The 11,909-nt window shown below is 47.5% G+C and overlaps 1 protein-coding gene across 1 annotated transcript in view; it reads right to left on the bottom strand.

The window, feature by feature from the left end:
- CREG2 (cellular repressor of E1A stimulated genes 2) overlaps positions 1-11,909 on the bottom strand; it is a 39,122-nt gene extending 27,213 nt beyond the window's left edge. Inside the window, exons 1-2 of the mRNA XM_017864998.1 lie at positions 11,417-11,909; positions 7,624-7,793 (exon numbers count right to left, since the gene is read on the bottom strand). Of these exons, the coding sequence (XP_017720487.1) occupies positions 7,624-7,793; positions 11,417-11,857 (611 nt within the window). The 5' untranslated portion in view covers positions 11,858-11,909. The remainder of the gene's footprint in view (positions 1-7,623; positions 7,794-11,416) is intronic.

The following is an 11,909-nucleotide window of genomic DNA, read 5'->3' as shown; positions in this document are numbered from 1 at the left end:
TTTTTTTTTTTTTTTTTTTTTTTAGGACAAAGAGTGTCACTCTGTCGCCCAAGCTGGAGTGCAGTGGCTTGATCTCGGCTCACTGCAACCTCCGCTTCCCGGGTTCAAGTGATTCTCCTGCCTCAGCCTCCCAAGTAGCTGGGACTACCGGCACACCCTACCACACCTGGCTAATTTTATTGCATTTTTAATAGAGATGGGATTTCACCATGTTGGCCAGGTGGGTCTCAAACTCCTGACCTCAAGTAATTCACCTGCCTCGGCCTCCCAAATTGCTGGGATTACAGGCATGAGCCACCTCGCCTGGCCTAGAATTTAATCTTTGAAGAAAAAGGTTTGAGAAGAATCTTATCCAAAAATTGTGAGACCAGCGTTATGTATTCTGGTGCGGTTGCCTCCCAGCTTCTCACAAGACTCACAGTATAACTCAACATGATACGAGCTTTTGCCTTTTAATTTAATAATCTCTGAAAGAGAGTCCACATTTGTTACTATCACATGATCAAATTTCTCCTCTATTTGCCCTGGGAATAATGGACAGAAGAAAATACGGTTAACTCAGGAAGAAAAACTTCGGAGAAAATTAGACAGTGTTTAATTTTAGAAAACTTCCCTCTCTCGTCAGTAGACACCAGCTAGACTAGGGAAACTGTAAAATTAGGAAATGCTGATTTCCTCTCACATCATGAATTTCTAAATCCTAGGAAGAAAAGCTTGGAAAGCGTCCGAATATACAGAAGTTCCATTTAAAGATTAGTTCCTCCCCTTGGAGATGTATCAAAATATTATAAATTCTAAACTGAGACTTAATTCTCAAAGATGTTTTACTTGTACTAAAACAATCTGTCCACAAATATAAAACTCTAAGTGATAAATTGTTATTTTTTTCCCACTGTGGGAATCTCTAATGTGAAAACGCACTCTATGAAAAGAATTTTTTTTAAACCGCACAAACTGTTGTATAACAAAATGTATTCTACTCTTTCAACAAAAGAAATGTTTTATTTCGGGAAAAGCATCTGATAAAACCTCTTTGGGTTTCGTTTACATCCTGATCCTCAAAATGAAAATTGATCCAATATGATCAGGGAGAAATCACCCCACAGACTTTTCCTCCCCGGTCCCAAGGGCTTGCTGCCCTGATTGACCAAGAAGGTGCAAACCTAAAACCCACGCTGTTCAAGGCTGCATGCTCTGTAAGGGAAGATATTGCAGGGAAAGAGACATTTTTGGGTGGCCTTTCTTTGTCAATCAATATTTATTGAATTTTCATAAAGTAGGCTTCTTGGCTGAGCATCAATTCATTTAGTCAAGCGGCATGTGTCCATGCTTATATCACTGAGGGAAAAGGGAATGAAGAGGAGAGGGCGCTGTTGATTGCCAGTGACTCTTTTAAACTAGACTTTTATTCTCCATTTGCCATTTTCACCTGAGCTGGGAAATAGATTCCCACCCCTAATTCATCTCATTAATTAAATGAAGGCATCACAGCACCCAGGAGTAAACGGAATAATTGGATAAAACAGACTTTAAATAAACTAACAATTATTAGGCAAGCATGTTTGTAGGCTCTGACTTGTATGAGTATGATGTCTGACAAGTGGAAAAGCCACCTTCCTTTCATGGCGTTTTAGCCTAATCTTTTAACGTTCTAAAAATATTTAATTGTCAAATAAAGATTGAATATATTCAACATATGCAACGTGATGATTTGATGTATATACATATTGTGTGATCACAGCCACAATCAAATGAATTCACACACCCAACCCATGCTGTACATGAGATCTTCAGACCGTGTTTGTCTTCTAACTGAAAGTCGGTACCCTGTAATCAACATTTCCCCATTCCCCCCTCTCACCTGGTCCCTGGGAACCACCATTCTGTTGTCTGCTTCAACGAGTGGACTTCTTTCGATTCCACATATAGGTGAAATCATGCAGGATTTGTCTTTCTGTCAGATTCTAATTTTGATTTCGTTTTACAAATGACCTAAGCCATCCTGGGCCTAAATCACAGTTCTTAGTAGGCTTCACTGGAAACCCAGGAAATGCATATAAGACCTGCTTGAACGTCCTCATTATTGTAAAGCAGTGTTAGCATCACTCGGGCGGCGCTCCTTCCCTAAGAGGTCCTAGGCGAGGGGCAAAGCTATCCAGGTCAATAATATGTCCCTCTCATTCTTGCCCTTCAAGAAGTTGAAAGTCACTCTTCTCTAAATTTGCAGGAGTTCGCACTTTATAACAGTCTATGTAGAAATCTATATACCAAATATGTGTCAGCCATGATGACGGTGCTCACCTATTCCATCTTCACCATTCTTGGAGTATCTTACCTTCACTCAGCCATGGAGCCAGAGGGCCCTCAGATATCCTCCCCTCCCCTCTCCATCATACCAGTGGGAAAACTGACAGGCTGAACCTGCGGGGTATTTCATTCTAGCCCAGCAACTTTGTTCCACAGAAATCACCAACCTAGCTGGGTGCAGCACTTTGGGAGGCCGAGGCGGGGGGATCACAAGGTCAGGAGTTCAAGACCAGCCTGGCCAAGATGGTGAAACCCTGTCTCTACTAAAACTACAAAAATTAGCTGGGCACAGTGGTGGGTGCCTGTAATCCCAGCTACTCAGGAGGCTGAGGCAGGAGAATCGCTTGAACCCGGACAGCAGAGGTTGCAGTGAGCCGAGATTGCGCCACTGCACTCTACCCTGGGCAACAGAGTGAGACTCCATCTCAAAAAAAAAAAAAAAAAAAGAGAGAGAAATCACCAACCTAGTACTTTTCCAGCTGAAAGTCACATTCTACTTATCATCCAGTCAGACTCATTTTCCATATTATCTCCTCCAAAAAGAAGGGCAGGCCAATAATGCCCAATTATTATGCCCTGGAATAACACCCAATCATTATGCCCTGGGTGGCAGTCAGGACAACTGCGTCCAATTAAATCTAGGAACTTTACTGTGACATTTTAGGGAAAGTTCAGGGACCTGTGGATCAGGGCAATGAGAAGATCTGGCAAAAATCCCTAACTAGGTGGGATGAACTAGCCCAGGCTGGACTTGACACATTCATTTAAAATCTCTTTAAGGTCCCTAGAAAGCTGTAAAATATGAAGAGATGTTCATTGCTTTCATCATTCTCAAGATATTGGCTTCTCACGGCTGTGGTTAAGAAAATTACATCTGCTGAGCATTTTCTTCATTAAATTTCCTGAGACTCTTGGGGCCATGGACACTCAATGTCCTTCACCTACTTTGACTTGGATCTAACTTTATCTTTAAGGCCCGTTAATGGATCCAACTTTCATTTTTGAGTGACATGACTCGTCAACCTACAAGCGGGGATTGCTAATGGAAAAGAATTTTCTTAACTCCATGCCAAAAAACATATACCAGCTTTGACTACGACAAGCTATCAGGTTGATGCTTTTAATTTGATAAAACTAGGTATAAATCAAACATTAAGTCAATCAGTAAAGAGGCAGACACTATTCTTTATTCTGAGAGAGAGGCGGGCCCCTGGCCACAAAGGGCCTCCTAAGTTATATTAAAAATTCTGTTGCTTTTCTTCAGGATCTGATTTGGATTTTAAGAGAGTACCCCAGCTGCTGGGTTGAGGATGAATTCAAGGTGATGAAGAGTGGATCGGGGAGACTAAGTAGGGGCAACTGTAATATTTGCTCTTTTGAATAGAGAAGAATTGAGTGTGTGAAAGCTTCTATCTCTCTATCTATCTATCTGTCTACCTACCTACCTACCTATCTATCCATCCATCCATCATCTATCCATCCATCCATCCATCATCCATCTATTCATCTATCATCTAACTATTCATCCATCCATCCATCCTTTATCTATCTATCCATCTATCATCAATCATCTATCTATTATCTATGTATAATCGATTTTTCCATTTATGTATCTGCTTATTAAACATGTACACATTATAGATACAATTGTTTGGCACCAAAGGGACCTCTGAAAGTAGCCCATCCTCGCAACAGTCTCAGACTTGCATTCCTCCCTCCCTAAGTCTGAGTTGTTCTTGCCCCAGTTGTTGGAGGCTTCTTGCTCCCGGGATGTGTCCTTGGTGCACATGGCGCTCACCAGCCCATGCTGGTGCAGAGTCTGCAGTAACTGGGGCTAACCTGATGAACGCAGAGGCAGGCTTGCAGCTGAAATGCCCCCTCTCCCAGGGATGCCCAGCAGGCTGTAGGAAAAGGCCACGAAGGTACCCCCTTTCCTTCCTCAGAAGTCAGTGGCCTCCCAACTTCCTCCCTCTCAGGACTTGCTTTATGGTCCAGTAAAGCCCAGTTCTGGCTTTGTCTTCCCCCTTGGGATGAAAGAGGGATGACTCACGCCCTCCCCAGCTGCACAGACTAGCAGAGGAATAGGAGCACCCAGAAGGCACCACACAGGTTGGTTAAAAATGCTGTGGCAGGCCCGGTGCGGTGGCTCACACCTGTAATCCCAGCACTTTGGGAGGCTGAGGCAGGCTGATCACCTGAGGTCATGAGTTCAAGACCAGCCTGACCAACCTGGTGAAACTCCATCCCTACTAAAAAAAAAAAATACAAAAATTAGCTTGGCACGGTTGCGTGTGCCTGTAATCCCAGCTACTCGGGAGGCTGAGGCAGGAGAATCACTTGAACCAGGGAGTTGGAGATTGCAGTGAGCTGAGATTGCGCCACTGCACTCCAGCCTGACGACAGAGTGAGACTCCATCTCAAAACAAAAAAATTGCTGTTGTAAGTTTTCCATGCACAGGATGGAAGGCAGTTTTCACTGTTCTGAGCATGAGCTTCTGAAGCTGAGAGGGTCAGGTGGCCCGGACCTTTCGTTATCATCATAAGACATGGGTGTGCTTTCTTGAATCTCCCGCTCCTGTGGGAGATGGTGTGAAGCTCTGAAGCACCTGACGGCGAGCTCTGCCTTTGCTGGCGACCTCTTCAGGCCCGGGGTCAGGCAGGAGGGGCGCCTTGCTGGTACCTTGCCAGGCTGTCCTTCAAAACTCTACCCAGGTGTTCGGTAGCTGCGGACACTTCTACCAGATGCCTCGCTATGCTCCGGTGGCCCTAGGAGCCCCTTGCTTGGCTTGTTTATTTGGGGCTCTGGATTCTCTTTTTCAATGCCAGCCACATGGCTTTGACTTGTTAAGTCCCTGTGTTCAATATTACCAAGATCTTTTCTGAAGGTGAAACCTAAAATGTAATGCTCCACTTGGAATGTGAACCTCACACAGGTGAGTCACATCTGGGCTTACACTGATTAGGGGAAGTGGTGGGCCCTAGGGTGACAAAAGCCCCATTGCTTAGTAAGCTTTGCATCGAAGTGTGAGGCTTACTAATCAAAACTTCGTTTCGTAGGCATTTATTTACATCATATTTCAATACTTCAGAAACTTAAACAGTGTCGGGGGCATAGCAGTTCTGAGAAACAGTTTTATGAGAAGACATAAACTGAGGGGTACCCATGAGTGTGTCTCAGTGTCTCATCCTTCCTCTCCCAGGCCAGAGTAACAGGTGTGCGGAGATGCTCTTGCCCTTGGCCCCGGGGTGCTCACCTCCGGCCATGAGCTGCCTCACCCAGTTAGCCAGGGGGCTGCACAGGTGTTTGCACGTCCCACATGTGGCCTGCCATGAAGAAGGTCCACATACGTGGCTCTAGGCCGTGCAGGCAAGTCTTCCCTGGGGGCTGAAGGAAGTCACCCTGAGACCCTGTCCCCTGTGAGGACCTCTCCTAAGTCAGATTGCTCACTGCTCCTAGCTCCAGCTCCTGCTGCCATCTGCCTGGGGGTTGCCAGTTGACAAATCCTCCCCCAGCTGGAGTGCTGCTACAGCTTTGTCTCAGGTATATATTCTGTTGCCTGTCCCCAGAACAGCTGTGCTCTGGGTTCTGGGAGCCACAAGCTCCAGCACGACTGCTTTCAGGATACCTGAATGAGGAAAGCCTGGGAAGCTCAGAAAGGTATCCTGGATTGGAAGGCCGAGGCGGGTGGATCACCTGAGGTCAGGAGTTCGAGACCAGTCTGGCCAACATGGCAAAACCCTGTCTTACTAAAAATACAAAAATTAGCCAGGTATGGTGGTGGATACCTGTAATCCCAGCTACTTGGGAGGCTGAGGCAGGGAGAATTGCTTGAACCTGTGAGGCAGAGGTTCAAGGTTGCAGTGAGCCGAAATCGCGCTATTGCACTCCAGGCTAAGAAACAAGAGCGAAACTCTGTCTCAACAAAAACAAGAAAAGAAAAGAAAGATATCCCGGAAATATACTTCTAGTAACAGCAAGCTTGACTGACCAAGAACAGGGAAAATATTCCATGAGAAAGGAAATGTTTCTTTTCCTGGCTTCTTGCCTTAACCTGGTGAGGCACAGGGTCAGCTGAAGTGTCTCCGCATGGTCTGTCGTGGCTGAGGGGAAACAATGGCTTATCCAGGATGCATCTTGCATTGTATAGTTGCTTTGATTAGCCTCTGTAAGAACTAATACATTGTTTGGTTATTACGTTTTCCATGCTGTGCATAAAGAATAATAGAATTTCACAGATGGAATGAGGCCTGTTGATTTTCTAAAGCATCACTACATTTGGGTGGAGTGACTAAGGTCCTGCAGGTTAAAGGGCTCACCCCAGGCCATCCTGGGCATTTGCTGCTCCTCTGGGAAGGGTAAGGAGATCTCACATGTAGCCCCCACACCAGCTCCATGCAGACATTTCCTGGGGAGGATGCGAGTTCAGCCTCTGCATTTTGAATTCTCATAAAGAGGCCTGGATCAATGATCTGTTAGTGCTTAAATGTCTTTAGAAGCATTTTCTTTCAGAGAGTTTTTGAAAAAGTGAATTAAAAAATGCTGGCTCTTTATTGCACATATATCTGGGGACAGGAATTAAATAAATTGGAAAGACAATATATAGACTCTGTGTGGCATGACTGTGCTGGGGAGATGAAATACTGGCTCTTCCTTTACCCACCCTCACTCCCGCCTTCCCCCTTTTCCATAACAACAGGAGCTGTCTGGACTCCTGCCAATGTTGCACAGCGCTTTTTTTTTTTTTGAGACGGAGTCTCGCTCTGTCGCCCAGGCTGGGGTGCAGTGGCCAGATCTCAGCTCACTGCAAGCTCCGCCTCCCAGGTTTACACCATTCTCTCGCCTCAGCCTCCCGAGTAGCTGGGACTACAGGCACCCGCCTTGTTGCCCGGCTAGTTTTTGTATTTTTTAGTAGAGACGGGGTTTCACCATGTTAGCCAGGATGGTCTCGATCTCCTGACCTCGTGATCCACCCGTCTCGGCCTCCCAAAGTGCTGGGATTACAGGCTTGAGCCACCGTGCCCGGCCAACACAGAGCATTTTGCACCTATTTCCAACACTTGCAATAACCCTCGGAGGCAAAGATTATTATTCCCACTTGACAGATGAAGAAACTGAGGCTCCCAAAGATTAACTAACTTGCTACAAATCACACTGCTTGGCGAGTGGTGGAATTCTAATTTCTCTGATTTCAAGGGTGAACATCCATATGCATCTCAGAGTTCTGTTAAAGTCATGTGACCCAGAGAGGAACCCAGCCCCAACTCTGTCAAAAACTTCCCAAGACCCATGCGAGTGAGGGCAAAACCCTCGTCTACCTGCAGAACTCCCCTTCTGATTCTGGCAGCATCAGCGAGGCCATGGGGTTCTTCATCAGATCAGCCACCACGGGCTCCTTGGCTGTCATGTAGAAGAAAGGAATCCCAGTGCTGTTGTTGAAGGGGCCATCACTGATGGGCAGGCAGCTCCCAAACGGCAGTCCTTGGATCTAACAAACACCAGAAAAGGGTTTTTCAGGGCAGAGATGTGGCTTGACTTGATCTGGGAGCTTAGCTTGTGCCTCTGGCTAGGAAATACAACACCAGGGATGAGGGGGGATCATGGCATCACAGTGGCTCTGACAGGTAGTAAATCAAGGTAAGGTGGTCCCCAGTCTGCCCAATTCACTCCGTGGTGGCCCTAGAATTTCTCCATAGGAGATGCTTAGCAGTGGCATCCTGTTTGGAAGGGTGGTGAAAGGATTCTTCTTGAAGCTGCCTGTGCATGGCAAATATATTCACTTTGTTGAATTTCATGTTCTTTTGGGGAGGGACAATGACATTTATGGGCGGTGGCGCTAAGCCTTTTCCTCAAGCTGCCTGTTACAGCCCCACTGCCTTAACTCCCAAGGTTTACTGCCTCTCCCAAGTTTTTAGCAACTTTAGGGAGGATGTTTAAGTCTTTAACCTCTTGCCTGCTCTTTGGACTTCAGGAACTTTCTATTATTGTCTCTTTTAGGGCGACATCACTTTCTCATTTATTAGCTGCGTTTTTTATTGTAATCAATAATATTTCATTGTATGACTCAGCAAGTTATGAGAAATTGACTTGTTACCCTTTTTGCATAAAGGAAGTCACAGAAACACGATATGCCAATTTTTCTTCATGATCACCCAGTAGGGTGGGAGAAGGGTGGTGCTATAGTTTGGATATCTGTCCCTCCAAATCTCATGTTAAATTCTGATCCCCGGTGTCGGAGGGGAGGCCCAGTGGGAAGGGTTTGGGTCATGGGGGTGGATCCCTCATGAATGGCTTGGTGCCCTCCTCGAGGTACTGAGTGAATTGTCCCTCTGTTAGTTTCCTTGAGAGTTCCCCTGAGAGAAGGTTTAAAAAAACCTGGTGCCAACTGGGCATGGGGACTCACCCTGTAATCCCAGCACTTTGGGAGCCCAACAGTTCAAGATCAGCCTGGGCAAGATGGTGAGACCCCCATCTCTATAAAAAGTTTTTCAAAAAATTCGCTTGGCCTGGTGGCATACACCTGTAGTCCCAGTTACTTGAAAGGCTGAGGCAGCAGGGTCGCTTGAGCCCAGGAGTTTGAGGCAGCAGTGAGCTATGATCACACCACGGCATTCCAGCCTGGGTGACAGAGCCAGACCCCATCTATAAAATAAATAAAAATAAAAAGAGCCTGGCACCTTCCCCTCTCTCTTACTTTCTTTCGTGCCATGTGATCTCTGCACGCACCAGCTCCTCTTCACCTTCCATCATGAGTGGAAGCAGCCTGAGGCCTCCCCAGAAGCAGATGCTATGCCATGCTTTCTGAACAGCATGCAGAACTGTGAGCCAAATACACTTCTTTTCTTTATAAATTACCCAGCCTCAGGTATTTGTTTACAGCAATACAAATGGACTAAGACAGGTGGTATATCATGTTTCTGTGACTGCAGATATAAACAAAAATATTTATTTATTTATTTATTTATTTATTTTATTAGTATTATCATTTTTTGAGACAGAGTCTCACTTTATTGCCCAGGCTGGCTTTCAGTGGCGTGATTTTGGCTCACCGTAGCCTCCACCTCCTGTATTAAGCGACTCTTTTGCTTCAGCCTCCCAAGTTGCTGGGATTACAGGCGCGTGCCACCACGCCTGGCTAATTGTTGTATTTTTAGTAGAGACAGGATTTCACCATGCTGGCCAGGCTGGTCTTGTACTTGTGACCTCAACTGATCTGCCCACCTCGGCCTCCCAAACTGCTGGGATTACAGGTGTGAGCCACCATGCCCGGCCAACAAAAATATTTAGTGCTGAGGTTTTCCCAAATCCTGCCAGTCAAGCAGCCCAATTTTCCATGATTTTATCCCTAACAAAGTGCACCGTGTTGTTACTTAACTCAGAATTCGGGGGTTGTCTTTGTCCTTGGAACGTCGCATGATAATGGTGTGTAGAATTATAAAAGGCGGGGCTTTAATTTTTTAGGAACATGAAATGTTAAGGAATCTTCCAAAATGGTAGTATAACTTTGTTCATATATCCTGTTTTCAGTTTGTCATAGCTGCCCAGAGTCATGCTTTGCATACATGGCATTGTAAATGCTTTCTGAATTTACTGTTTTAATCAAATGTCAATAAGGATTAGAAAGAGGATCTCCTAACAAAGCTAAGAGAAGGAATGTTGAAAGTCAAAATATCTCTAATCCATTGGCACTAGACTTTTAATTTCTTGAAAAGATCTGTGTTTTCAACTAAGATCAGTGTCATCTTTAACCTTTAGGTCTTTTTTGTTTGTTTTTGAGACGGAGTCTCGCTCTGTCGCCCAGGCTGGAGTGTAGTGGCCGGATCTCAGCTCACTGCAAGCTCCGCCTCCCGGGTTCAGGCCATTCTCCTGCCTCAGCCACCCAAGTAACTGGGACTGCAGGTGCCGCCACCTCGCCCGGCTAGTTTTTCGTATTTTTTAGTAGAGGCGGGGTTTCACCGTGTGAGCCAGGATGGTCTCGATCTCCTGACCTCGTGATCCGCCCGTCTCGGCTTCCCAAAGTGCTGGGATTACAGGCTTGAGCCACCGCGCCCGGCCTATGTCTTTAAGATGTGTCTTAGGAGTGCAAGACACAGCTGTGAAAAATCATCTGGGTGTTGAGAATATCCAACTGGATCTGCATTTGACATTGAAGAGGTTAAGACCATTGCCTCTTTGGTATTGAAATAAAGTTGCCATTTAGGTAGTTTTTAAGCAAAAAAGGGCCTTAAAAACTGCCTGGTTAACCACCTAATTTTATAGATAAGGAAAGCAAAGAAGAGAAGCCAGTGACTTGGCCACAGTCTTGGTGAGACCCAGAGCTGGGGCAAGAACCTGGCCAATGTCCTATGCATTCTATAAAATAGTATTTCTTTTGTAGGAAGTAAATAGAAGTTCACATTACTGCTTTGTAGCCCGTTCATCTCTCTTAACGCCCCTAAAAGCCTTCTGGAGGCATGGAAGTTACATCTGCGTTACTTATCCATGTCATTCTAGGTGGAACCATGTCTAACAGGTGAGCAAAGCATTTACGAACTGAACAATTAAAAGTGCAGCGAATAGCTCATTCCAGCATTTACACACTTTGCATAATAAGTCTCCTTTCCAAAAAAAAAAAACCTTGAACTCCATTTTCTTAAATGCAGATTTCCATCGAAGCCCTGGTGCTGTCTCTCTCCCCATCCCCACTTCAGCTTCAGGTCACAAGGTGATGGGGAGTTCGGGTCTATAAATTTGTGCCCTGCACTGGGAAGGGCTGTCCCCGCCTACTCTGCAATTCCAAAGGCGGCTCTGGATGCTTTGGTTCAGGTCTCGGTCAGACACAGGTTAGGTGTCCGTCTCCCTGCCTGGCCATCTCAAGGTGGGGATTGGGTACCCAACTCTACGTGGTTATCCATGTCCCTCTCCGACCCTCCCCCCGCCCCCGACTTCGCCAGGCTCACGGAGGCACCCTCGCCTTCCATTTCGTACAATGTCAAGGGTCCCATCCAGCGCACCGGGCACGTCTGGTGGACCCGGATCCCAGTCCCGAGCGGTCGCAAGCACGTCCCGGTCCCCGTCTCCCGGCCGTCGCCTGAATGCCAGGCCCCTTCGCGCTCCCCGCCGGGCGCTTACCTTCTCGTGGGCGGACACGGTGGCCAGGCAGCCTGAGACGCTGGCGTGGGCCAGGGAGCGGGCGGTGGCCGCGAGCAGTCGAGGGCCCGGGGGCGCACCGGCCGCCTGGCCGCCCTCGCGCCGGTAGGAGAACATCCCGGGCGGCGCCGGGGGCTGCCTGGCGCGGGCGGCGCCCGCCCGGGGCCGCAGGTGCGCGTCCTCCTTGTGAGCGGAGGCGGGGAAGCTCTGCTGCCAGATGCTGCCCGAGTCCTCCAGCAGGGCGGGCATCGCCTCCTCAGTGGAGGCGCTGTCCAGCTCCTCGTCCACCTCGTTGGTGACGGCCCAGGACACGGAGCTCACGATCACGTAGCCCGCGGCTGGGGACAGCAAGGCGCTGCAGCACAGCAGCCAGGAGAGGCGGGTCCCCGGCCGCGCCGGGCGCCGGCCGCGGCGCACGGACATCTTGCAAGGCTGCACGCCCGGCCGCGGGGGCCTCCAGCAGCGCTAGCGCCGG

The sequence above is a fragment of the Rhinopithecus bieti genome, unplaced genomic scaffold, assembly GCF_001698545.2.
Source record: "Rhinopithecus bieti isolate Rb0 unplaced genomic scaffold, ASM169854v2 scaffold_76666, whole genome shotgun sequence".
Classification (NCBI taxonomy): Eukaryota; Metazoa; Chordata; class Mammalia; order Primates; family Cercopithecidae; genus Rhinopithecus; species Rhinopithecus bieti.
The sequence above is the reverse complement of the archived record's forward strand: the minus strand, read 5'-3'. Positions and strand labels throughout refer to the sequence as shown.